Source organism: Leptonychotes weddellii, chromosome 5, assembly GCF_054177405.1.
Source record: "Leptonychotes weddellii isolate Sample4059 chromosome 5, ASM5417740v2, whole genome shotgun sequence".
Classification (NCBI taxonomy): Eukaryota; Metazoa; Chordata; class Mammalia; order Carnivora; family Phocidae; genus Leptonychotes; species Leptonychotes weddellii.
This window is the reverse complement of record NC_138373.1, coordinates 157,172,778-157,199,568: the sequence shown is the minus strand read 5'-3', so window position 1 is coordinate 157,199,568 and position 26,791 is coordinate 157,172,778. Positions and strand designations below refer to the sequence as shown.

At 59.8% G+C, this 26,791-nt stretch overlaps 1 protein-coding gene and 1 long non-coding RNA gene across 2 annotated transcripts in view; one reads left to right on the top strand and one right to left on the bottom strand.

Annotated features, from left to right (window-relative positions):
- GRAMD4 (GRAM domain containing 4) overlaps positions 1 to 15,951 on the bottom strand; it is a 29,472-nt gene extending 13,521 nt beyond the window's left edge. Inside the window, exons 1-3 of the mRNA XM_081819015.1 lie at positions 15,741 to 15,951; positions 11,618 to 11,752; positions 5,054 to 5,093 (exon numbers count right to left, since the gene is read on the bottom strand). Of these exons, the coding sequence (XP_081675141.1) occupies positions 5,054 to 5,093; positions 11,618 to 11,752; positions 15,741 to 15,902 (337 nt within the window). The 5' untranslated portion in view covers positions 15,903 to 15,951. The remainder of the gene's footprint in view (positions 1 to 5,053; positions 5,094 to 11,617; positions 11,753 to 15,740) is intronic.
- A 2,522-nt stretch (positions 15,952 to 18,473) lies between these two features.
- Positions 18,474 to 25,463, top strand: LOC115943567 (uncharacterized). Its single transcript, XR_004078152.2, has 2 exons — positions 18,474 to 23,054; positions 25,130 to 25,463. It is a non-coding gene; the product is annotated as an uncharacterized LOC115943567 (long non-coding RNA).
- Positions 25,464 to 26,791: the final 1,328 nt, after the last annotated feature.

Below are 26,791 nucleotides of genomic sequence, written 5' to 3'. Positions count from 1 at the left end.
GAAGCCCACCCACCAGCCAGAGCCGACCCTCGGCCGCAGCCCCACAAACGTGCTCGTCCCCCTTCCGGGCAAAGCCGCAAGGAGACTTCCTCCTTTTCCGGAGCCTCCTTTCCTGGTGGCACAGACCACCACAGAAATAAAACCAACTGGTGTTTCTGGCCAGTTCCCTCCCGTGAGTTCTCGCTCGCTGAGCAAACGGCTGCCCGCGAGCAAGGCCAGTGCCTCAGTCCCCGAGCCTGAGACCCTGACTTGACCCAGTGACGGGCGTCCCGCCCACTCCCCTCGTGGTGACATGTTTAGTCATCGTGGTGCACAGACCACAGGACAAGGCATCACACACCCCCAGTCATCGATGTCTCTCTCCTCTGAGACAGAAACAGGAGAGCCAATTTCCTGCTGAGCAGAAACTGCTGAGCTAGTCATTCAAAAGGTGGCCAGTCCCGCCAACCTCCCACCCACGGGGACAGGGACGGGGACGGGAGGGAATGGGGATGGGACGGAGATGGGATGGGGATGGGAGGGGGACGGGACAGGGACGGGACGGGGACGGGACGGGGGTGGGAGGGAGATGGGGATGGGATGGGGATGGGATGGGGACAGGAGGGGGACAGGAAAGGGACAGGGATGGGAGGGGGACGGGACGGGGACAGGACGGGGACAGGACAGGGATGGGACGTGGAGCTGTGGCAGCCGCCCCTGACCTCCGGGGCTCTCAACCGCTCCCGCCCCAACACTCAGACCTCAGAGCCCAGGCCACCGGCTCTCCAGCGGTCACCAGCCTTCTTCCTGCAGAGCCTGGGCCTGGACACTCTGCTGCCAAAGCGCCAGACTCCCCGTCCCAGCACGGGACCACCTCGTGCCCTGAGCGCTCACAGATGCCACGACGCAGGCCAGGCAGAGCAGCGCCCACCCCACGGCCTGCCTGGGACTGCGTGCACACCCTGCTCCCTGGGTCAGGGGGCCCAGAGCATCTCCAGCAGGGGTGGGGGGGGCGGCGACAGAGCGGCTCAAAGAGCCCCCATGTTAATTCCCTATTGCTGCTGTAAAAAAATACAACACAGAGGCTTAAATCAACCCAAATGTATTATCTTAACAGTTGTAGAGATCAGAAGGCCTAAAACCAAGGTGTCAGCAGGGCTGGCTCCTTCTAGGAATTCCAGGGAGAATCTGTTTGCAGGTTTTCCCTCCTTGTAGTGGCGCGGCACTCCTCGGCTGGTGACCCCCAGCCACAATGACATCATGGTGACCTCTGACTCCACAGTCACATCTCTGACCCTCGGCCTCCCTCTCGCACTCGCGGTAAAGCCAGGAGAACTCCCCGCTCAGATCCTCAGCTCAGTAACAAGTCCCTTGTGCCAAGCAAGGTGACCACAGTCAGTCACAGGTTCTGGTGACCAGGTCACTGACACTTTCGGGGGCCAGGGTTCTGCCCCCCACATTCCTGAGACAAGACTGCGTCCAAGGAGGCCGTGCTGGCCCCAGGAGGGAGTGATGAGTCCCTCCGCCCACCTGGCCCAGAAGGGGCCTTCTTGCCCCTGGGAATCCACCTGCTCTGGGGCTGTTCTGGGCGCCTCTGTGCCTCCGCGTGGGACAGGCTGCACCCGGCCTGCCTCCTGGGCCCAGGACACCCACTTGTCCTTACGTACCAGCAGTTAAGCGACAGGCGGGGTCCCCAGGAGTGGGAGCCCCACCCCGCACGTCACACCACCAAGTCACAGCCCCACAGGGCGGAAAGGCCGCTGCATGAGCGCTCACCAGGCCAGCCCGGGCACGCAGCGAGGTTCCCCCCACAATGACTTGCTCACTTTCAAGGACGGGTGTGGCCATGAGGGCCCCGCGGCCTCTGCTGACCTGGCATAGACAGCCAAGGGCAGTCGGAAGCCTGTGGGAGACTGCGGAAGCCAAAATGCCTGCCCGAGGAATGAGTCTGAACCCCCAAACCTTCTAGGATCCGAGGGCGCCCCTGGGAGAGAGAATCAGCACCGTAATTCATTAATTTCCTCCCTGAGCTCCTGTTGAACGGGACGCCAGGCGCATGGCACCGAGGGAAACCAGGGCCGGCTCCCCGGGCACACAGCCTGTCGCCACCCACCTCCCACCAGAGCAGCTGGGCAGCAGACTTTCTTTCCTCCTTTTTTCTTTTTTTTAAAGATTTATTTATTCATTTGAGAGAGAGAGAGAGAAAGGGAGCACAGATGCATGTTGGGGGGAGGCGCAGAGGGGGAGGGAGAGGGACAAGCAGTCCCCACGCTGGTGCGGAACCTGACGTGGGGCTCCATCCCAGGACCCAGAGATCACCACCTGAGCCGAAATCAAGAGTCCGACGCTGAACCCCTCAAGCGCCCCCGTCTTGACTGTCTAATAAGGCTTGGTGTCCTCATCCAAAATGTCCCCTTCCTGCAGCCCAGGGTCCTGCTCGTAGAGGAGCTTTCAGGGACCCTGACAAGGAGAAGACCATCGGGTCGTGTTCGCAGCCCATTTCCTCACAGAGACCGCGGACCTCTGCTTTCGAAGGGACACGGCAAAGGAGCCACAGCACGGAGCCCCACGAAGAGGCAAATGGCAGCGCTCTGTGGCAAAGCGAGCCATCCAGCATTTGCCTGTGCGCCCCACCCGGCAGGCCTGCCCCGGTCGGAAAGAAGGGCAGGGCCGGCACGCTGACCGGTCACTCCGGCCACCTCGTCTACCACCAGCCCACCGCCACCCTGGCTCAGAGGGTGAAAGACGGGACGCCGCGGCTCATGCCCACCACACACCCAGACAGCACAGGCACCAGCCCAACCCAGCACCCCAGCCTCCAGGGAAGTCGCTGGGCGGAAGGAACCAGCTTCCAGGCTATTTTTAAACCTGTAAAAGTAGAACTCTTCAAGCAGGAGTCCTCTTGGCACATAATTCGACAGGCCCAGCCACAGCCAAAAATAAAAATCAAGTGATAATCCTTAAATAAAATGCCTTCCCACCGGCCAGGCCTGCAAACACAGGGACCACTGGAAAAGCTAAGCTGTTCCTGCCACCTGGCCAGGTGCGAAGCCAGCATACCTGGGGGCCCCAGGCTCCACCCCCTCACCTCCCTCGTCAGGTGCCGCCTGCCAGCCCAATTCACCCCTCTGAACATCACCGGAGACCCTTCTAGAAGCCAGGACCACGTGCTCCCCACTGCGACAAGTTACCAGGTTCTCAGAAAGGGCACAACTTTGCTTCAGTGACCAGCGAAGAAGCGGCCACGACAGCTCCCTCCCCGCATCCTTGGCCTCTCTTTGCAGGAAAACAGTTCCTGATGGGCAACGCCTGGCTTCTATGTAAACTTCCATCCGCACGTTCTCCCTGATGCTGGCCCCCCTCCTGCTATGCTCCTCACCACCGCAGAAGGGCCGTCAACCACCGTGCCCTCTGGCAAGCAGCAGACAGCACCACCTCAAACACCTCACCCCTTCGAGATGGCCTGCCGAGGTACCGGTCTCTCAAGGTGTTTGCAGGGCGTCTGAGGAAACCGACTGGGGTCTGGGTGAACAAGTAGTGTGTTACATGTTTTTCCATGTAAACTAATAAGAAACAGGATCCCAGCCTATCCCAGGAACCGACAGCCCTTCAGCAGAGATGGTGTGCTTCATCTGGCCGCCCGTGGTCCGGACTCTGGGACCCTGGGCCCGGTTGTGGAACACAGCATGTGTGAGCGCCCAGTCCCCCCATTCACAGTCCCTCTCTCTTTCCAACCCAGCACTTAATGCCAGCAGCTGAGCCCTCCGGCCCCTGTCTGTCCCCACAGCAATGAGCTATGTGCTAAGCACCTGCTCCCCACATGGCACTGGGGTGGGGACAGCAAAGGACTCTGCTCCCCAGCAAGGTGAGACCAGGCCGAGTCTCTGAGTGGATGAGCTCACCGGAGAGCAAATGTGGCACATACAAAACATGTGCTTATGGACCAAACACCAGACAGGATGGGAGCAAGGAAGGATGTATCTAGAGGATCAGAGCTCAGGGAAGTACCCAGTAGGACCTTGAAGGATGTGCAGAAGCATGCTCAGTAAAAGGAACAGTCCATTTGTTCATCCACCCACCCACTCGCCTACCCACTGACCCACCCACCCACCCACCCATCCATCCATCCATCCCCCACCCACCCACCCACTTGCCTACCCACTGACCCACCCATCCCCCACCCACCCACCCACTTGCCTACCCACTTGCCTACCCACTGCCCCACCCACCCACCCACAGATAACGCCCACTGAGCACCCCGCTGCCTGACCACAGGCCTAAGCGTGGGAATGCACACGTAAGGCAGCAGCGACCTTCATCTTCACACAAGAATCTAGCTCCAGAGAGGGAATGAAATGCGGATAAGGAAGAGTCCCCTCTCAGGCCTGGGAAGTTGGGGCAACCCCACAGCACAGGACAACCCATCTCGGCCAGTTGGGCCTCATGCACACCGACGAGGGTCTCGGCAGGAGGGGACGGCCAGCAGGCGGCAGAGGATGGCCCTGTACACACGGAGCTCAGGTGTGCCACCTGTAAGTGGGGATCACATCCTCACAGCGCAGGGAGCCGGTGAGGTGTTCTGTTCAGGGGGTGGATGCAGAGCAGCAACGAGACAGGTCCCAGAGCTCAGCGCGGCTCCTGACTTAACACTCCCCATGGAGCTCAGTTCTGTCATCTTCCAAAGGGCCCGTCAAAAGACACTGCCAGACCCCAGACACGGAGGCATCTAACACACAGGCAGGCGTGTGCCAGCTTCCTCCCCGACTTCACCCCTCACCCCAAGACGCCTGCAGCCCTGGGAGCAGGCCCGGCGCTGGCAGGATGCGGGGGTCTCTCCCCTGAAGTGTGAGCTGGGCAGGCGGGGTGCTCAGCAGGCGCTGGGACGACACAGCCTGGGGTGGTGAGCTGGCCTCTCCAGGCTCAACATCCACAATGAATAATTAAAGGGCACATTCTCACCCGGCAAAGGAAGGGATCTAGAAATTTGGAATTCTGGCCCACCCAGTGGGTCGTTCAAGTCATTTTCTTCTTTCTTCCGAAATAAAGCTCATCTGATCTGCACATCCAGTCTCACCTCTGTTATCTGTCTTCACCTTCTGCTTAACATCAGCGAACTACAGCAGGAGCAGAGCCAAACAAATGAGCAGCCAGACCCCCAGATGGACATCTGCAGGCCGAGATCACCCTGCCACCTGCAGGCCTTGAATGGCCGCCTCACCTCATCTGGACACCTGCCCCCCAGCAGCAGGCCGCGGGCAGCTCCCCGAGCCCTCCTGTTTGTAGGTGACTTTGTGGGTGAGAAAGCTCTTCCTCACCCTGAATCACCCATACTGGCTGCTCAGAAACTTCCCTTCACTCCAGGGCTCTCCCGCTAAGTCTAGGCATTCAGAGCTCCTGCAGGCCACCGGAGTGGATTGCTCGCCTCCCTGGCCAGCCTCTCTGGGAAATCCTCTCACGCGGGTAGCAGAGAGCTACGCTGACCTGCCGCGTATCAGGGCAGGAAGGGGAGCCTGCAGCAGCATGGGGGCTCACGAGCAAGGGGCACCCTCTCCCCGAGAATGTTCTGCAAGAGCTCCTACCTCTGCCGTCCGCTGGGAACCCACATGCGCCTGGCGCCAGGTGGGTGTCGGTGGCCCAGTGAGGACAGTCCCTACCCCGAGGGCTCAAGACCCCGGAGTGTGGCCCCCTGGGAGAGCACCCTCTGGCATGTCCAGGGAGGATTCCACGGGCCTTCACCTCAACACGGGAAGAAGAAACCGCCCGGCAACACAGAACCTGCACTCAGGTAAGGGTGCCTCAGGCTCAGCCTGGCCACCGGGATGCCCCCAGACCCAAGGCCCCATAAGCCTTTCCTCCAAGATCCAAATTCCACACCAAGTCACTTCTGGGGAGAGCCTGTGTGTGCTGCTCAGTGTTGGAGAACCTCCTTTCCCAGGGCCCGCACCCAGCAGGAGACAGAGAAATGCACAGAAATGGGAACAGTGCGTGTGAGCTCAGAAAGCAGCAGCTGCTAAATGAAAATGTATGATGCTTTTAACTCGTTTATGGGCCTCTTTAACAGATTCGGGCTCCTGCCTCCCGTCATGAGCCAGAACGCGCTTCCATCTCACGTTGCCCATCCCACGTCATTCCTCACGGGGACATTTGTACTGTTCAATATTTCATGGTGAAGCGAGCCGCTGCACACTTGGGCTATTTCCTCCTCCCCACGAACAATAATCATCTGCTTTCAGAGAGAAAGTACTACAGGTAATTAAATGGAACTTTAACACTGAGCACTCGGGTGTTTTGCAGATGGGGGCGCTGAGGGCTCGAAGGGGTGAACGTCCCCAGCCGGCCGCTCCCCGGTGGACAGCAAAGCTGCCCCCTGCCCACGTCAGCACCTCCCCTGCAGACCCGGAGCAGGCAGGGTGGCCACACTGGCGCACGGAGGCCGGGTCAACAGCAACCACAACAACTCTGGGTGTCAAGAACACTGTAGATCCTTTCCTACACGCTATGCTCCCCTGGCTACCAAGACGGATGCAGCAGTGGAGAAAGACAGGCTCTCCTGTGCCGCTCAGGATCTAAGAACAGGCCCAGCCCGGGTACCCACGGCGCAGTCCCGGGAGAACCACCTGTTACCATGTAAGTGGCTGGCGGCAATGGATTCACCGTCACAGGACGCCAGAGGGTTAAACCGTGCATGCAGGATCCACATGGCACACAGGACATGGAACACGTCAAAGGACCATCTGGAGGGACCTCCAGGAGGCAATGTAAGTGTGGAGAAAGTGAGAGCAGGACAAGATTTATCTAAGGGGGAAGGTAAGAACAAACGTACATATTTGCTTCTACGAAAAAGTCAGGGAAGGATAAACTGCAAAATCAAAAGACACCTGGTTGTCCAGAGAGAAGGAACGAAGGTGTACAGTAAGACAAACTCCATTTCTCTGAATATACCCTGACTTTGCAACCACGTAAATAGTTTTAGGGGCACCTGGGTGGCTCAGTCGGTTGAACATTTGACTTCAGCTCAGGTCATGATCCCAGGATTCCGGGGATCGAGCCCCATGTCGGGCACCCTGCTCAACGGGGGGCCTGCTTCTCCCTCTCCCTCTGCCCCACCCCCTTGCTCATGCGTGCACTCTCTCTCTAATAAAAATTTGAAAAAAAAATTAAAAGAAAGAACTCTTTACAATACGTGTCAATAGGACGAAATGACATCGTGCACCTCCTGACGGATGCACTGAGGCTATAGAATCACTCCTGTGATGCTCCTTACCTGATCTCCCCATGGGGACATCAGACACATCCAAACCGAGGGACCTGCACTCTTGGAGAATGTCAACATCTCTGCTCGGTGACAGGAGCCTGAGGACACAGGACACCTGCATGTAACGTGTGACCGGGGACCTTCTGCTAGAAATTCCAGGACATGACTGCATGTGTTGCAGTCTCAGGTTAGATAACTGTCTGGCATCCCCATTCATTCCAGAGAGTGATACCTGGACTGTTAGGTGAGAGAATATGCTCGCTTCTCAGGAAATACACAGAAGCAGTTGGAGCCCAAGGGACATTGTGTCCGCAGAGACCACAAACAGGGTCAGAAAATAAAACACATAGGTGGACAAAATGAAGGATACAAGACCGACAGGCAGACAAACATGGTAAGATGCTATCTTTGGGAACACTCTAGCTGAAAACTAGCTTTGTATTCTTCTTGGCACCTTCCTGTGAATCTGAAATTGGGTCAAAAGAAAAAGTGAACCGGAAACAGAAGTGATCTCTCAAGATCTCAAGCGACAAGGAACACACGCAGCAAGTCTGTATTGAGTTGGTGACGTAGCCGCGAAGGGGAAAACGCATAGTCATGTCACCGTACGACCCTCGTGGGATCGGTTCCCCCGAGCGCAGAGGAACCAGCAAACACAGAGGGGCCGTGAGGGGGCCGCATCCCAAGGCCGCTGCGTGTGTGACCTGGGGATAAAACAAACAAGGCCTTGCCCATGTCGCTCGTGAGAACCAGGATGGGCAGCAGGGAGACTCAGAGAACAGTCTGATGAGGTCAGGTGAAGCCCTCGGGGTTTGAGAGCAGGGGGCTCGAAGAGAAAACGCACGCCGTTGCTCACAGCAGCCACACGAGGGCCCGCTGCTGGATGGACAGACAGACACAGTGTGGCCCATCCGCACAGCGGAAGGAAAGAGATGCTCACATCTGCCATGAGCTGATGAACCCGGAGGACACTGTGCTCTGTGAGGCCAACCCAACACAAAAACACAAATACCATAAGGTTCCACTTACACGAGGCCCCTGGAGGAGTAAGATTCACGGAGACGGATGGTGGCACCAGGGGAGGGGGACCTGTGGTTTCACAGGAACAGGGTTTCAGCTTCATGAGCAGCCACATGGTGGTGACGGCGTCACAACACCGTGAACGGGTCAACACCACTGAAGGGCACACACCAAAATGGTTAAGATGGCAAGTTTTAGATCATCCGTATACTTTATCATTATTAAAAAACAAAAACCCCATGGTCTTGGATGTGAATTCAAACTATCTGAATGAACTCGGGATGCCCCACCTCTGCCCACTGGAAAGGTCTAGAAACACTGACAGCAGTGAGTACCCCCAGAATCCTTATTTACCTTCTAAAAACCACTTTCGACCAACAGGAGCCAGGGGAAATGGCTAATTCCAGGACAGGGGCAGGAAATGTTTAAGAGGAGCCTGGGCGGAGGGGGACCTGGGTGGCTCAGTTGGTTGAGCACTGGACTCCTGATTTTGGCTCAGGTCATGATCTCAGGGTCCTGCGATGCAGCCCTGCATCGGGCTCCGCACTCAACGGGGAGTCTGCTTGGGATTCTCTCCCTTTGCCCCTCCCCCACCTCCACATGCACGCTCTCTGTCTCCCCAATAAATAAATCTTAAAAAAAAAAAAAAAAGGAAGAAGAGCCCAGAGTGTCTTGTCACACCAGAAAGCAAGGGATTGCTCACAGAGGACTGGCTCATGTCGAAGGGACTCAGAAGCAAACTGGAGGAGGCCCCCGCCGCCCAGAAGTGGGTCTACCTGAGCACCAAGGGGGCAGTGGCCACAGCGACTAAGACACATCAGCTATGTTCAAGGCCACGATCTCATGATGACACCAAAAAGCTCAGCACCCTCACTGGTCACCTTTGGAGGATGCTGAGTAGGGAATCGGCTCCTGATTTTGGAAACCGGACAATAAAGGGAAAAATTCAAGCCTGTATCCTGCCTCTGCTCTAGGAGTCATCCCTCGAGCAACCAAGTAGTTAGGTTTTCAGAAACAGGTCAGTGAGCAAATGGAGGGGTGGGAAATTATCGTTCTGTAACCTCCAGCGGGATGACGGATCGAAGCCACGTGACCACGGACGGACACAACCGCAGGGAAGCCACCACCGAGGGAGTCCTCCCAGAGAGCGCTCCGTGGGGAGCCCACGGGGTCGCCCCGAACAAGGTCTGGGGTGGAGCTGCCCCCAGAGCAGGCCTGGTTTCCTCCACAAAGAGCAAGGGACGCAGAGAACCAGCACCAGCCACTCAACATGGGGCCTTGGGGCCTACTCCGGGAGTTGCAAAAAAAAAGGAGACAATTGGGGAAATCTGAGCTCGGGCTGGAGGTCTGAAGATTAGAAAGGACAACTTGATGTTTTCAGCTGTGATATCAGACGCGTGGCGTTCATTTTTAAAACACCACGAGCTGCCAACTGAAAAGTACAGATGAAGGACAGGAGGCTGGCAGGACTGGCTTCCCAAGCCGGGGTGGTGGGGGCCACCTGCCCGCCGCCGGCTGCCTCTTGCCGAAGCTGAACGTGAGCATGTGAGATACTCTGCTTCTATATCTGCTTGAAATGTTCCACAGTTTAAAAGAATGCCCGTCACTGCCACTTGACTGCACCTTATGCTTCTACGACATGAGCTGCCCAAAAGTAAACGAGATGCTCCTTTGGCAAAACACCGAGGACAGACCATGAGGACGGACCGAGGACACCAGCCGCGCAGCGCCTTGAGGGGGGTGGATGCAGAAAGGGTCGGCCCAGAGAGGCGTCCCTGTGGGTCCCAGCCATCCTGCCTGCCCAGCTGCCTGGTCGGTAGGTGCATCCCACCTGCCCCGCCTCTGCCAGGTAACCCCTGCTCCCGGGGGCCTGCTGCTCCCCTCCCCGGCTGGGGCTCCCAAGTCAGACATGGACGGCACCTGGCTCTGCTGCTTCATCAAGCCCCCGTGAAACCACCTGTATTTGGCCACTTGATCCACAAAGGCAACTGCACGAGGCTCCACCAGCCGATGCCTGGGGCAGGGTCTGTCCAGCTCTGTCCGGACTGGCCAGGGAACCAGTGGGGCAGCCTGCCCCTCCGTTCATGCAGAGCCTCCCTGCGGGACCTCAGCACAGGCCAAGGTCACAGGCACCAGGTCACCAGGACCTAATCAGGCGGGCCCATCACCGCCCGTAGCCCCGGGCTGACCCAGCCTGGCCCTGCCTGTCTGAGCCGCCTGGCGACGACCTTGGACTCTGAGGGGAGACCGAGTCGTTCCGCAGCTCTGTCCTCAGAACCATGGGTGCTCCAGCCCGGCTGGAAGAGGGAAGACACCACACCTGCACACACACAGTTGACGATCTTGTACACACGTACGTGCATACACACTTGTGCCAAGGGAGCGTGGACAGGCTAAAGGAATTCTGAGGGAAGGCAAGGCTGCAGCCCCCGGGTGGCAGGACACTGTGCAGAAATGCCGGGACAGCCAGGTCCCCTGCTTCCAGGAGAAAAAGGCAGGGCCAGGCCCCAAGGCTCCCCACCACGGCGCAGACACCCGCTGTCACGTGCAGGCGAGGGGCCCCACGTAGCTGCAGAGCTGGGGGGCCCACGGCTGGAGCCCCGAAAACCCCCAGTGTGTGGACGAGGGGGGCGGCGCCCATAGGGACATGGAGGGAGTGGTGTCTGTGGGCCAGCAGACGCAAGGGAAGGAAAGCAGAGGGGGGGACCTGCCTGCGGGCCCTTCCTCCCGGCCCGGCAGCTCCGGGCCGGCTCTGGGCGCGCGGGCGCCACGGCAATCTGCCTGCTCTAAACCCCCTCCCAGCCAGGGGGCTGTCCCTGCGCGGGGGCCCTCACCTGAGCCCTGTGGCTCCGGTCTGGAGAGCAGGACAGAGGGTGGTGAGAGAGCCAAGGCAGGAGTCAGATGAGATCATCTCCACGAGGAGCTGGCAGACGCCCCCACAGCAGTCTCTCCCATTTGCACCCAAGAGGCCAAAACCACAGCGGCAGGGAATGGCCCACATACCAACGCGGACGGCCACCCAACGAGGAACCCCTTGGGCTCATCCTCCCTCCTTGATGCGAAACTAAACAGAACACGGTATGAAAGCCAACTGCCGGAAATGCAACACCCCAGATCCGTCAGAAGCAGCAAAATCCCTGCCTCCCCGGGACATCCTCCCTTACCCCAGAGTAAAGACCTGTGGCGCGCGGACGAGAGCGCTGGTCTTGGTGGAGCAGCACAGGGAGCTTCCGCTGGGGACGTCACACGGGGGGCCACACGTGTCCCCAGCACGAGCGAGCCCGGTGACAGCAGGCACGGGGCTTCACCAGCCCCAACACCCTGCTGCACGTCTGCAGGACTGCATTCCCTCCGTCACCCCACCCAGGGGTACTCACGTAAGAAGTGTTTTTCCAATAAGGCGATTTCCAGGTGACCTTTGATCTCATTTAATCGATCAAACTCTGTCCGGTTAAAGTCCTGGACTCCTGCAGCCATGATGAGGGTCCCCGGACCAGCCTACAAGAGAAACACCAAGAGCTCAGAGGAGCCACCTCCAAGCACCCCACTTCTCAGAGGCGAGCCCTGAGGACCCCTCCTCGGCAAGGGCTGGGCCAACAGAGCCCCTGCTGGGCAAGGAAGGTGTCGTTCTGCCGAAGCCCGCATCAGTTCACCTCGGCCTCACCTGCCGCTGGAAGGGACATCTCGGACAACGTGGACATCCCTGGAGCCCAGCGAGGTCAGCTTTTAGAAATGATTAAAAAACATTAAAGCCAGAAGCGTGACGCTAAGCCTCTTGATAGTCACGCCAGTCTCAGGCTGCAGAGGGAAGGCAACCATCCAAACCTGCGCTGGCCTCCCAGGAGGAGGATGAGCCCAGCCGCAGGCCCTGTCCCCCTCGCAGCCCGGAGCTGGACTGACAGGATGCAAGGTGGCTGGGGAGGGCATGTCCGCAGGCCAGGCTGCGTAAATCTGAAGGAACAGTGGCTCCCTGACATGAGCAAACTCCAAACGGGGCCTGTCCTGTTGCACAGAGGACTAAGTAAAACCACCGCCTAACGTCCGAGGGGTGCAGGGCAGGCTCCGGTCACCGCTGCCCGCTGCCGCCCGCCCAGGGCCTTGGCACAGGCGGCCGCTTGCATCCGGCCGACGGGAGGGGAAGGGGTGCGGCACAGGTCAGCACCACCACGCCTGCCCAGGCACACACACTGGACACTCCCACGGCCACCCACAGCTGCACGCTCATGCTGAGCTAGCGAGAAGCAGCACCTGTGTGCCTCCCCAAGCGACGAGGGGGATCCGACTCCCAGTCTGGGTTTCCATGACCCCCCTGCAGGCCAGGTGAGGGGAGAAGGGGACACACAGCCCGGAGAGGGTGCAGGACAGACCCCTGCATATACACGTGTCGCCTGCTCTGAGGCCACATCTCAGGAAGGAGGAGCGGACGTCCAGGAGCCAGCAGGTTCTGGGAAGACCCCCTGGCCTGTGGCTGCCCGGACCCTTGCCCTGTTGGACTCTGAGCTCCTCTGGCCGCTGGGGCGAGTTCCCATGTTTCCCTGCAGCCCTGGGGGTCAGGCAGCAGTGGGCACAGGGACTGGGGGAGTGGGGTGGAAGGCAGGCAAATTCTACCTGCCCTGCCACGGGGCAGATGGCACATGCTAGACCCATCCCCCCTGCGCACGAACTCATCCCTCCCCTGCCCGTCCCCCACCTTGACAACCAAGGCGGTGGCCACACGGCAGAGGGTGGAGACTGGCCAGGAAAAGCGGCTCTGCACGGACGTGGAAGCAGAACACTCAACCTCCGTTACAACTGCCAACTCCTCCCCGAAAGCGGGCAGGACGCCCCCCATTCACAGGGCCACGTCCAAATTCATGAGTCCAAGCCCTCGGAGGCTGTAATGCACATCAGTCTCTAGGACGCTGGAACGAAGTCCATCTGGAACTTGCCCCAGAGCATCAAGTATCCCCGCAGGGTCCCCCTGGATGGGGGTTCAGGGTTCTGGGTGCTCGGTGCTGAAGGCAGCTCTGAGCCAGAGCCCCGTGGACCGCAGGGAGGAGAAGGGGCTGCTCCAGGGAGCTGACCAGCTGGCAGGGAGCACCGATGGGGATGGCGGGCCCCAGGGGCGGCACTCGGGAATTCTGAAGTGTGAGCCCCTCGGGTCCCTTCAGCTGAGCAAACCCCCAAGGCCGCAGCATCACCACCATAAAGCCAGGGAAGTGGGCTGGGCCACTTCTCCTTCCAGCTCCCTTAGAATGGTGGCCTCCAACTCCCTACCTCCTGGGCTCCCCTGCACCCCCTCAGGGCAGGACCTCCTGCTCCTAGAAGAGTCTGCCCCTTGGCCTCCCGTGCGCGGGGTCACTTGTCTGTCCCCAGCTCTAGGGCTCTGGTACCCTCCCCGTCATACCTCTCCTCACTGGCCTGTCACTGACCCACCCGGTCGGCCCTGGCCTCAGTCCCTGTCCTCATCTGCAGCGGCCCTCCCCCCGCAGCCACACCCTGAAGCTGGATATCACCCCAACTGCTGCACGCTCTCCCCACACATCCCACTGTCTTGGGCCTCCTCAAGCCCGTCTGCCAGCCCAGGACCCCTCCCCTGCCCACGCCCTTCCCCTCCACCCCTGCGCCCACTCATCTCTGCCCAGGACCCAGAGACCAGCCAGGCACGAACCGACAGGTACTACAGGATTCTCTTGCAGGTCGCTGGGCCAGTCGGTCCACAGAGACGGAAAGTAGATGTGGGCGCCAGGGGCTGGGGGACGGTGTGGGGGTCAGTGTTTAATGGAGAAGGGGCTTCCGCTTGCGGTGAGGACGATGTTCTAGAGACAGATGGGGTGACGGTCGCACGACACTGTGAATGCACTTAATGCCCTGTACACGTACCAGTGGCCAAAACGGTGAGTTTTAGCTATATTTTACCGCAACAAACAAGAAATAAAGTAAAAAGAACCCAAAGCCTAAGCACAAAGATGACCAGCCTCCCTCACAGGAAAAGCCAGGAATCAGAGCCATGCTCTCCACCCGCTGGGCCGGCAGAGCAGAAAGCCGTGAGACGACACCCCGGGCCGTGGCAGGGTGGGCAGGCGACCTGGTAACAGCCACCAGGACAACAGACAGCACGGGCCCAGCACGCCCACCCCAGGGATGTGGGCCAGGGGAGAGGGTCCCTCAGTGGGGAGTGGTCAACGCATCGACGGCACATTCCAGTGCCACCATCACTCAGGCCTCCCTGCAGCCTCAGACCCGACCTCAGTGGGGCACGGGCCCGGCCCTGCAGACCCTCTGGACCTTCGGCCGCCATCCCCACGCCGGGGGCTGCGCTCCAGGGCAAGTCCAGGTCTCTACTGAGACAGCACCCACAGCAAAGTGGCTGCCGCGGAGTCCTAGACGGATGGACAGACAGAGCATGGGGCCAGACGAGTCCACTGCAGGATCTCTGTCACACCCCGCAGTGAGCTCAGACCCCCACGTGGGGATTCACGCTCCTGAGAGGCCATGGCACACTCGGCCCAAGGACCGCCACGGAGAACCGCGGCTCATGGTGCCCCAGGCTGCCGCCGGCCCCCGGCGCTCTGCAACACACCGTGCCCTGGGAGACCCAGCAGCAGGGCCCCGGCCCCCCACGGACCCCGAGGCTGGGGGACCAGCCCACCTACACGGGGACAGCGGCCAACACCTGATCAGGCAGCCTGGCTCCCAGGAGGCAGTGCCAGTAAATTATTCATTCCTGCCAAGAGCAAACTCGTAGTCCCTGTTCTAAGGCATTAATAATATAAGAAACCAGAGCAGACGAGCGCTCACAGGCCACACCGGGGAAGAAAAGCTGGCTCGGGTGCTCAGAGAGGAAACCAACGGACCACCGACTTAGGTCATCCACACCAGGTAAGATGGCTCTGGGCTTCTTCACTGGCAAAGGGGAACCCTCGGGCAGCTGTGCCCACAATGGTGAGCCTTGCAATCACATCTGGCCAGAGAGCCTGCCCCGCCCCAGCCCCACTCCCGGCTGAAGAGGCACAAGCTTCCGGAAGACAGGGCCCACTCAAGCCCAGTTCCCGCCACAGCCACGCTGCCTAGCTGAGGTGCTCAATGGATATTTGGTGCCCCGTTAAAGAGAGCCCTGCAGACCAGCCGACAGGGGCCAGCTCTGTCTCCACATGGCACGATGAGGGCCCAGCCCGGCCTCAGCCAGCTGCCGAGGGCTCTGTGCATGACTCCCCCATGAGAAGTTTGCCAACCACCCAGGAAGCCAATGAAGAAGGAAAAGAAATCCAGTGGCTGGACAGACCCGTGGTAAAGGCAAGGCTCTGTGATCCTCGATCAGGGGGACGAGCACCTGCCAGTGAGGTCCAGTGGGGAGCAAGACAAGGACAGAGGGGAAGCCGGACCAGGCAGGACAGGGCTCAGCTTGACCATCTGAGGATGGGGGATGGCCCCTCGCCCACCCGGGGCTGAGGCCAAACAGAGGAGGAGGACATTCCCGCTGCTGAGGCCCGCACGGCATACTCACAGGGTCCCTCAGCTCCTCACTGTCCCGGGTCGAGGTCCGAGGTATTTTCAGGGGCACTTCATCTCCACATTCGGTGTCTGAGGCATTTGGAGACTCTGCTAGATCGAGGAAGTCATCTCTCTTGTGACCTCTGAACCTGATTTTGTCCAGCCTCCTTAGCATGTTCAGCACTGAGCCCCTCTGCTTTACCTTAACATGACGGTCGGAGTCCCTGCAAGAGAAGAAAAGAAGAGGCTCGGTCACTCGGTCACTCGCCCACTGGCCACCTGTCCCCATGGCGCACCCACCCACCTGAGCACATGGTTCTCCTACACACACTTTGGTCCTGTGGCCGAGCCCTGCCCTCAGGAAGTGGCCAGGCTGGCTTTTCAAGGAAAACTCGGGGCCCACTGGCTCCCACCTGGCACCCATCAGCCTGGGCCCCTCCATCACTCCCACTCGGCTGGCCAAGCTCCTGCCCCTGGCTCCACCAAAGTCACCTCCCCCCATGTGCCCCACAAGGCAGAAGGAAGCCAAGTCAGCAGGATCTTCCCGGCCATAAAGATGGCCAGCCTAGTGCACGGGGAGGCCAGAGAGCCTGGGGAAAGCTAGAGCGGAAAAGCTTCAAAGAAAAGGGGAGGGCGCCTGACCGCTCCTCAGAAGCGCCCTAAGAAGCCAGCCATCAAGGGCGCGGTCCAGGCTGTAGCTACACACACCGTTCAGACAGCAGCAAACACCCAGAAACCGCTGGAATGCTCGGCATTACGGTGTCTCAGTAGATCCCTTCTGAGCCCAGCAGTGCCCTGGCTTCGTGTCCCCTGACTCGGCCTGGTCCCCCTCCCAGGGACACAACCCAGCCTGCTCTGTCTGCCCAAAGCACCTCCCTGCTCACCCGGCCAGCCCTCACTCAGCTTGCTAAGGTCTTGCTCAGAGAGGTCTTCCCACACACGGGCTGGTCAGGAGCCCAGCGCTCGCCCGCCTGCTGGCCCGGCACAGCCCCAGACCACAGGCGCAGAAAGAAGGCTGCCTGCCTGCCCCCTCCAGCCCAAAACCACTGCCACAAAGACCTGGCATGAGTCACAGGGAGGGGAGGACATGTGGGAGCTCAAACACGAATGCTCACCCAGAGATGGACATGTAGTGGGGTGCCCCATATCTCTGCACCAACCTGGCCAGGAGAGGCAAGCCGACCCCCCCAAGCCCCCGGGGCAGAGTATGGCTCGTCTGTACATCCAGCCAACCTCACTCCGAAGCCTACAGCAGAAACCACAAACTGCAACCCGAGTCCCAGTCACACAGCCCCTGGGCCCAGGGCTGCAAGTCAGGGTCTCCCACAGGCCCCAGCCCCCCAACTTTTACAAGAGGCCCTGGGTCCCTGCAGGAGGGTGGGGACTCTGGACACAACAGGGCTCCAAGCCTTCTCTGCTGCTTACCACCTTTCTGGGCCTCGGCTTCCGCCTCTGAAGGAACACCACCAGTAAAGGCCAGTGTTCTGGAAGCTCCAGATGACGCACACCAGGAGCCGGACGCTGGCCCCAGTAAACACACGCGCATCTCCACGCAAGGCGGGCAGGGAGGGGGCTAAGCAGGATGGAATCCATCAACTCAGCCCTAACTGTCCCAGTTGGGATGTCTCAGGGAGAACCACAAAGTCAGGGAAAAGTACTTCCTGTTTGGGACTGTGCAGTCACAAAAACTCCCGAAGGACTCTTAAATCACGGCCCAGGGTGTCTGCCCACCCTGCGAGGGCCCTCCGCCCCCCTCAGCAAGTTTTCCTGCCCCGAGCAGTGATCCCAACAGTGGGGCTCCTAGGACTCCAGCCAGACGGACCAGAACCCGCTCTGGTCTACGAGAACAGAAGGGTGTGGGTCACGTGGAGGGAGGGGCTAGCAGGGGCTCCTGGGTCAGGTGAATCTCAGAGCTCGCTTGGAGCACTACAAGGTGGCCCGGGGTAGGCCTGGTGGCAAAAACGACAGGACACCCAATGCCCAATGCCCCCAGGACCCAGGAAAGCCCAGAAGTGCATGATGCCGAGAGGGGCTGTGGGGGGCCGGGGGGGCCTTGGGGGGGCTGGGGTGGCCGTGTGGGGCTGTGGTGGGCCATGCAGTCTTGGGGGGCTGTGGGGGCCAGGATAGCCTCAGGGAGGCCAGGGTGGCCGTGGGCAGCCATGAGGGGCGGTGGGGGACCAGGGCAGCAGGCTGCTTGCATGTGGGCGGGGGCGTGGGCTGGCCACCTGGAAAAACAGCTGCTGTGAGCTCCACATAGATGAAACGGATAAGAAAACTTAAAAAGAAAAAAAAGAAACCTAAAGAAATGAGAACTTTGTGCTGACCAAGTCCCCAGAGAAGGGGTAACAGTCTGTTTAAGAGAAATGACAAAAATAATCACAGCATGAAAGAGTAACAGTCAAGTGGACAGAAACAAACTTCCACTTGTTTTTTTATAGATTTATTTATTTATTTACTTAATTTGAGAGGAGAGAGAGAGCATGCGCACAAACATGAGGCAGGGGTGGAGGGAGAGGGAGAAGCAGGCTCCCCGGTGAGTAGGGAGCCCGACGCGGGACTCGATCCCAGGACCCCCATGGCCTGAGCAGAAGGCAGACGCTCAACCGACCAAGCCACGCAGGCGCCCCCAAACTCCCACTTGTTAAAAACAAATGCAGTGCCACCAGGGTGTAGCCAACGTGGTCCACGAAGGACTACTCTCTTTGCTCTGAGACCGCTCCAGTACGTGCGCAAAAGCTACAGGACCCCGGGGCACAGACGGGCCAATTCCCTGAGCACAGGAATTCGCAGCCAGAGGAAATCTACCCACCACTCTAGCACAAACCTCCAGCTTCCCTAAAAAGGAAATACAAGCCAGTCCGCATTGCAGAAGGCAGCGGGAACCGTGAACGCAGACGCCCTCGGAGCCGGCGATTCTGCCTCTTGAGCGCGAACTCAACACGTGGGGAGTGTGTCGCCCCCATGGCGGGATGGGACCCAGCAGCACGGCGCATGGGCAGGCCACACCTACAAGGGCAGGCATGGCATGCTGAGCATCACGTGGACTCACACAGGACCCCGCCCGAGTGACAGACGCTGAGCATCACGTGGACTCGCACAGGACCCCGGCCCGAGTGACAGACGCTGAGCATCACCTGGACTCGCACAGGACCCCGGCCCGAGTGACAGACGCTGCCGCCCCGCGCACCACGATGGCAAACAGGTGTCCAGAAAGACCAAAGGTAACACAGGCCCCCGCATGGGGTGGTTTGTAAAACTCTCTCCAGATGGCCTATAATGCGTCCCTACTGCTTTTTAAACTATGAAAATAAAAACCTGGGTACGGGAAGTACAGCAACGTAAAACCCATTTCCTCTCATTTCCAAAGAGACCTGAGGGATTCCTCGGCATCCGGCATCAGAGGAACGTGGGGTGGAGGGGATGGGCCAGGCGGGGACCACGGCTCAGGAGCGGGGACACCTAGCTGACTTGTGCCTGGAGAAAAGGGCTCAGGGCTGGCCTCACACCAGCCAAGCTCTGCACCTCCTGCAAGGCTCTGGCTGGGTGGGTTCTCACCATCTGGGATTCTCTACAGGCCCTGGAGCTGGGGCTGCCTTCCTTCCCAGTTGAGCTCCAGCAAGCCAATGAGGTGGCAGCAGCAGGATAGGGGACAAAGCACCGAGGGTCCAGCCCTGCACCATCAGAACACAATGCACGCCTCGGCGAGCCAGGGGCGCATCCCTCCAGCCGCCAGCTCACCCCAACCCTGGGCTCCTCCTGCCGGCTACTCATGTCAGCCTGTGGTGGGGGGTCCAGACACAGCCCACCCAAACGAGGGGCTCCCAGAGGCCCGGCCCGTCCCTGTCCCTCCTGCTCCCCCAGGCTCCCTGGGCCCTTCAAAAGGATGAACCATCCATGCTCCTGTCAGCTCAGGACCAGACACCAGGACTCCCCACCCACCCTACCCGAGGACGGGTCCAGGCTGCGAGGGGAGCCATGCTGCATCCCTGTGCTGCACTGGAGTGTGGCACATCCTACCCCAGAACTACCGCATCTTGATTACATCTGCAAAGTCTCTGTTCCAAGTAAGGTCACGTTCACAAAATCTGGGTGGACGGGAATTTGGGGAGGTTAATCCCCCATCTGTCAGATGGAGATGGAGGGCAGTACGGACCATTGTCTCGGACACAGAGGAGACCGGATCTCGGACACCAAGTGCGACCCAGAGCAAAGCTTTCCACGCAGAGCCCATGTCCAGTGGATGCCCTCTCGACAAATCCTACCTTCACCTTGCATTCTGGTTGCTGCTGCCATGTGTCCCCCGGGCCCCACCAGCCCCCCACTCCCCAACCCTACCTCCTCAGATGCCCTCCACAAGCACCCAGAAGCCCAGCCCAGGCAGCTCAGGGCAGCTCCCGTAAGCCCCCCACCCCAAGGGGAACCAGCTGCTCAGCGGGATCCGCCACCACCCGGCCCTGCTGCCGTCGGAAGGAACCCCCTCCCCGTACCTCCACGTGGAAGCAGACGCTTGGGGAAAGGCCCCCTGGCCGTGGCTATTCCAGATCCCTGCTCAGAGCCAGGGCATTCTACAAGGACTCACGGGGACCATGTGCGACGGGGGCACCTGGTGCTGTGGCTCCAGGCAGCACCCGCCAGGCTCTGGGTCCCCTGCACGCAGGGCTGAGTCCAGCAGAGCTGGCCCGGGGACACAAAGCACGCTGCTCTGGAAACCCGCTGAATAGCTTCTGGACACACAACGGCGGCAGTGTCTAGGGAAACTGGACTTGGAAACCACAAAGGACTTTATCTCCCTTCCCAGCCAAGATTTTTAAAAGAGTGGTTCCTGGTCTCCGGCGCTTGCAGCGTCCCAGCCAATCTGCCTCGACCCGCAGCACACACCACTCCCCGGCCTGGCTTCATCTCCCGATTATCTATGGCTCTCCTGCTGATCTGAGGACAAACAATGTCCACTTTCCCACAGGATGCCGTCCCGTCCTAACCTTCTTCCTGGGGAGTCACAGACGCTGAGAACTGCGCGCCTCCCCCCTCCCCCCAGGCCAGTCCCAGAGACAGCCAGGTCCTTTCCATCCTCTGGGAAGACAGCCCCGGACCCCGCGGTCAGAATGGCCTAGGATGGCAGCTACAGACTCTGAGGCTCTGCAGGGCAAACAGGAGGGACGGGGCGGAGGCGCAGACTCAGTTGTCCTAATCAACGCCCAAAGGCCTTGCCCCCAGAACCCCAGTGCACACGCAACTCCCATCCAGCCCTGTGGGGCCCTGTGCTGAGCACTCCCCGGGAGCGGTCTGACACTGGAGACCACTGACCCTGTCCCCAACCCCATGCCAGGCTCAAGACATGGCTCACAGTGGATGACCCCCAGGTTTTCCCAAACACAAGGCTTGTGTGGGATCCACTTCTCTCACCCCAGATTCACAGCTCAGTCCTGCCAGACTGGGCACAGGCAGCAGGACCCCAAATGCTCCCGGCGTCCACACCCAGATGTCCTGCTCCCGACCTGGCACCTGCTGGCTTCCCTGGGAGCTCTGCCGGCCGGCTGGACATCTCACTGGTAGCTTGGTTCTGCCTAGCTTAGCGCGGAGCTGGAGTCTCAGCTCACCCTCCCGCCGGATGGCATGTGTATCCATCAGCTGCTCAAGCCACAGCCCTTGAAGGAGCCCTCAATCACGGGATCACTCCATGGCCACCCTCTCCAAACCAGGCCCCACACCGGTCTGCCTCTCCACCCTGACCCCACCCTCCTGCTCAGCTGGGCCTGGGGCGGAGGGGCCCACAGCACCTCATGGAGCCCCTTCTCCACGTGGCAGGAAACCAGACCTCCCAGCGCTTCCCCTTCCAGTCCCTGGGGGTCCTCTGGCCACTGCGTTTGCTCCTACTATGGGGCCCAGCACCTCTGGTTCTGGGGCGTCTCCCATCCCAGAGCCTTTTTCTCCAAGTACCCCACCTTGAAAGCCATTCCTGGAACTTCCAGCTAACTCCCTTGCTTGGGATTTGGGCCCCCAGCCCCACGCTGTAAGAACACGGGCCCCAAGGGAAGAGGCAGCCGCGGCTCTTCAGGTGATGCCCCAGCAGGCCTGGCCCGTGCTGGGCTCACAAACCCTCATCAGGCAAACGAAGGAATGATGCACAAAGGCGGGGCCGTGCTGAGCAGACGAGCAGCCAGAAATCCGGGGCCCTACGCCGGCTCCGAGCCACCCAGCCACAGCTGCGAAGGGCTGTCCTCCCAGAGAGCTCTCAGAGCAAAGGGCCGTCCACGGACTTTGCTCAGGAGCCCTGCTGGGGTTTCCAGTCCCTAAATCCATAAACACTTGTGGAGAACTTAACGCCAAGTTTTCAACAACCTGGGTGTTTCTACGGGAGTGGGGGGGAGGCCTGAATCTCTTCCCACGGGCAAGCATCTTCAGGGGCTGTCTGTCCACGAAGGTCAGGCCAAAACCCCCAGTGCAGTGAGCCAGGGGAGGATAATGAAGGCCCAGGTCCCACGAGCTCAGTGACCCTGACCGATGGCCTGGGTGGCCCTGGAAAGTCAGAGAGAGCGGGAGAGCTGGGAGGGCTCGGTGTGAGCTGCCACCCCCTCTTCTGTGACCTGGGATCACGCCCCCGGACCGGAGAGCTCATGACCGCACAGGGAGTGGCCCCAGGGACCCGTGTGCAGAGATGTAGGTGGGACGGCGACTGCAAACCGTACAGATATACAGACGCATGCACATGCTCACAAATACCAGTAAAACGTGCGGCACTCCTCGTGGGGAAGCCGAGGGGCCGGTGCGGCTCACGGATGTTCTGACTTTTCCTGAACACCCCCCTCCCTTGTCCAGCACGATCCTAACGGAAGATGAGTACGGCGCAGACAGGAACACCGGCTGACATTCCGTTTACGTGAACAAGACAAGGTGCACGTGGGAGGCACGCATCAGAGCCCCACGCGTTGGTCGCGGGCGGGGGAACCCCTGCTGAAAGGCAGGGCAGCTTTCTGAGAGCGCAGGAGTGTTGCCTCGGCTTTTCTGTGCCCCTCACGGTGAGTGGCTACAACGTCCCACACGTGGCTTTTCCATCACTTGATGAAGCCGAGACAATCAACAAAATGAGAAGCGAAGCCCCGATTCGTAGCATCTGCCCGTTTCTGCTCCCACCGTGGCCATTTTCAAGCCACCAGAGAGACGTGCAGGCGTGGGCGCGTGGTTGGGGCCGATGCAGCGGCCGCCGTGACCCAGGATTTCCACCTTCCAGACACAACGGTCGCAAGCCACCTCGCGACCACAAAAGTAGTGACGTAATTCAGAAGGGAGGGATTTCCAGTGAATACCTTTGCTGCGAATTCACCTAACTGTAAGTTTACAAGCTTTCGTTTTTGTTACTGGCCAGCTCCCCAAATCCCTGCAAATGTCAGCAGTGCCTGCGAGCTGGTACGAGCTGGTTCCAGCACACCAGCCCTGCTCCCTCCCCTCACACTGCATGGCCACACAAGAATGGGGCTCAGGAAACACCGGGGAACCCAGCGCTCCCACTCACCCTTCTTCCCCCGCAGGGCTCAGGGACAGAGGCACGAAACAGGAGCCAAGGTCAAAATGCAAAATTCGAGCCCCTGAGAGGGCCAAAGGGATCAAAGACAGTCCTGGGAGGTGGGAACCAGACAGCGTGGTCACTGCCTGGACCCCACCCCCCATCCTCACCATCCCAGCCCCCTCGGGTCCCCACAGGAAGTGCCAAGACTCTCCCCCCGCCGACCCCCTGGGACCCCGCCAGGGACATTCCTGCGGTCTGAGGCATTCCCAGCCACCGGGTGACCACTTCACTCTTCCCACCTCTGGCTCGGCACCACCTGCCCATCCAGCCAGGCGGCTTCCACCCTCCGTGAGGTCACCCCCACTCGGGCGTCCTGCAGCACGATGGTCCACACAGCAACCACAGCTGAGGGGCGCAGTCAGGGGACGTGCGCCTGTCCAGGGCAGTTCCCACGGCAGAACCCACTGGGAGTGGCCTGTGTGCTGAGTCCGGACCCGAGCCACCTCTCCTCACCATCCGGGCGTGAGTGCAGTGGTCCCGAGTGCCCAGAACAAGATGCCACCTGCCACGTTGCGTGACCTTGTGTGGGTCACACCCCCTTCCCCTGTGCCCGGTCTCTGGCTCTGAGAGCATGTTGATGGTAGCCCCTCATTCAGCTGTGCGTGGAATGACCCCATGGTCGTCACCTGGCGAGCAGCAATAATGAGGGCAAAACCCCAGATCCTACTTTCCAAAACCACATTCAACAAATGTCACTCTCCCTGCACGCTGTCACTTTACCTGGTGGTGGTGGGCACGGTGGTGACATCACTGCTTGACAGATGGGGGAAGCCACGGTAAGAGGGTCCAGGACACCCGAGACCACCCCCCACCCCCAGCCATCAGCAGCTTCCACACCCACAGGTGGGAAAGGAAGGGCCGGAAGGTGAGCGGAGCCTGCAGGCAGTGGGAAGCAAGGGCCACAATGCCCAAAACACCAAGGGAGGGTTCAGACCGGACCCCGGGGGGGGCAGGCAGCCGGTTCAGAGAGGGCGCAGCAGCCCCCGGCCAGCACTCCAGCACTAAGGCTCAGCCCTGCCACCTGCCCTGCACAAACCAGGCCGTGCCCTTTGACCCCAGCTGGAGACCAGCCCCAAGGATCAACAGTGAGGTCTACAGAGGCAGGCCAGCCAGGCCAAGCCCAGCCCTCCTGGTCCTTGAAGTGGCATTAAAAAAAGAGCAGTACCTGCTAGAGGTGTGAGCCGGGCCCACCTGAGGACTTGTCTCCAGGCCCTTGGGCCTCAGCAAACACACACACCTGGAGAGGAAACCCCAGGCGGGGGCTTGGAGCACCTGCTCTGGAGTGCTCACCAGGCCCCAACACAGGGGAGGACAAACCCTCAGCGCTGTGCTTTCACTGTCCCCAGGCCTCCTGTGCACCCCAAAACCTGTGCAGGGCCCCAAATCGCAGGCAAGAGTGACAAGCTCCCCCACCCTAGGTGTCCTATGTCCCAATCACAATGCTGTTAAACCAAATGACAGGAAGGGAAACTGAGGCTTGGGGAAGCAGCATAAGACAGAAGTGGCACATCAGAAACAGAAGCCAACATCACTGGACTCCAGAGCCCGTGCTTGCCCTAACCCCAGACAGACCCAGCCATCCCACCCTCCCTAGCACATGCCTCTATTAATACATCCCTCACTGAATGACAGCTCCCAGGCCCCTCTGCCTAGCATATTGAGTAGGGAGCCTGGCAGAGTGGCCACACTGATGTTTATTTAAACAAAACAACGCTAGCAAGAAAATCTAACGTTTAGGAGCAGGTAGACAAAAACCTCTGTGTCATGTAAGCAAATAGAATAAGCTACTAGAAACGCACACAAATTCATTTCAATTTCTCTCCATCACTCTTTACAAGGACCTGAGAAGATCCAGCCAATGAGACAGCTGGTAGGAAGCACCTTCCAAATTCCGGGCACTAGGCATGACTTCGTGCCATGGCCCTGGCCCAAGTTCCTGAAAGCAGAAAGGAGCGTGGCTCGCAGCTGTCTGAAACCAGGCAGCTCTCCAAAGGCATTGCACCATTAAGACACTGCAGCAGGCAAGGCGCGGGCCGGGCGAGCCTGTTCTGCAAGGGGCCAGGTAGGAAATGTCGGGCTTGGCGGGCCACACGGCCCATCCTAACTTCTCAATTCTGCTGTACCACAAAATGGGTGTGGCTGTGGGCAAATAAAACATTATTTTTTTTTAAACATTTTATTTATTTATTTGACAGACAGAGAGAACGAACACAAGTAGGCAGACAGGCAGGCAGAGGCAGAGGGAGGAGCAGGCTCCCTGCTGAGCACAGAGCCCAATGCGGGGCTCGATCCCAGGACCCTGGGATGGTGACCTGAGCCGAAGGCAGATGCTTAACCATCTGAGCCACCCAGGCGTCCCCAAATAAAACATTATTTACAAAAGCAGGTGGCAATGGGCTAGGTTTGGCCCGTGGGCCATGCTCTACTGCCCCTGCTCTTACAGCAAGATGCCCAGCAGAACAAGAACTCTCAGAAAGGTCACAGTACTTACTGGCCCACTAACAGGGAACCTAGGCCCTCGCTAAGCACCAGGGTCCCACTGCCAGTGGCCTGAGCATCACAGGCTTGTGCGTGGACCTTGCCCCCATCCAGTCTTCTTAAGGAAAGGGGTGAGGGGCAAGGTGCTCTCCATGGCGAGGGTGGGGCAGCCTGGACAGTCTCTAGGCTCCCTGGGGCCTGAAGGAGCTTGGTGAGGGAAACCGACCCGTCTCCGTCCACCTGAGTCGTGGGCCAGGGGCTTCTCCCCACATCCCTCATAGCCCATCTGAGGCAGGGAAGCTGGAAGGAGAGGAGCTGTGAACAGCCACGGGTGGAAGGCACTGCCCACCCTGAAGGGCCGCCCCTTGGGTCTCACTCAGGATAGTGTCCCTTGCTCTGCAGGGACAAAGAGCACAATGAAAAAGCCCTCATGACACCAGAAGCCAGCCCCGGGCCCCACCCCCTGCCTGGAACACCCCAATCTATGTTCCTGCTGAGCACTGCCCCCCTCCCCAGAGCCACTCAGCTCAATCACTCCAGACCCAACACAGCCTGGTCACCTGGCTGTCTCCTGGCCGTCACCTGCTTCTGGCAGCCAGTCAAGGAATGGGTGGGTGAGGTGCATTTTAAAGACCTTCCGGGACCCGGGCAAATCCAGCACCAGGTAAACCCACAGCTTTAAACAGCCCCTTAGGTGAAGAGCTTCTGTGCGCCACCAAACCTCCTGCCCGGAGGCCACTTTGCTTTTCCTGTTTTATCTCAGCCCAGCCCAGGCCCAGGGCTCTCCTGCCAGGCCTCTCCCCACCCCAGGCCAGGCCCCGGGATATTTACAGGCCCTCCCCCGGGTGTCAAGCACCACAGGCCACAAAGGTTTTCCGTGTTTAAAACAACACACAACGAGGAGAAGGTGGAACCCACATTTCCTGCTCAGCAGGCCAAGAAAGGAACACAACCCGAGCCGGGACAAGGATGACAGCAGAGGGGCCGGATGGAGGGCGCTCGGCAGCCCTCCCTCCACGGGC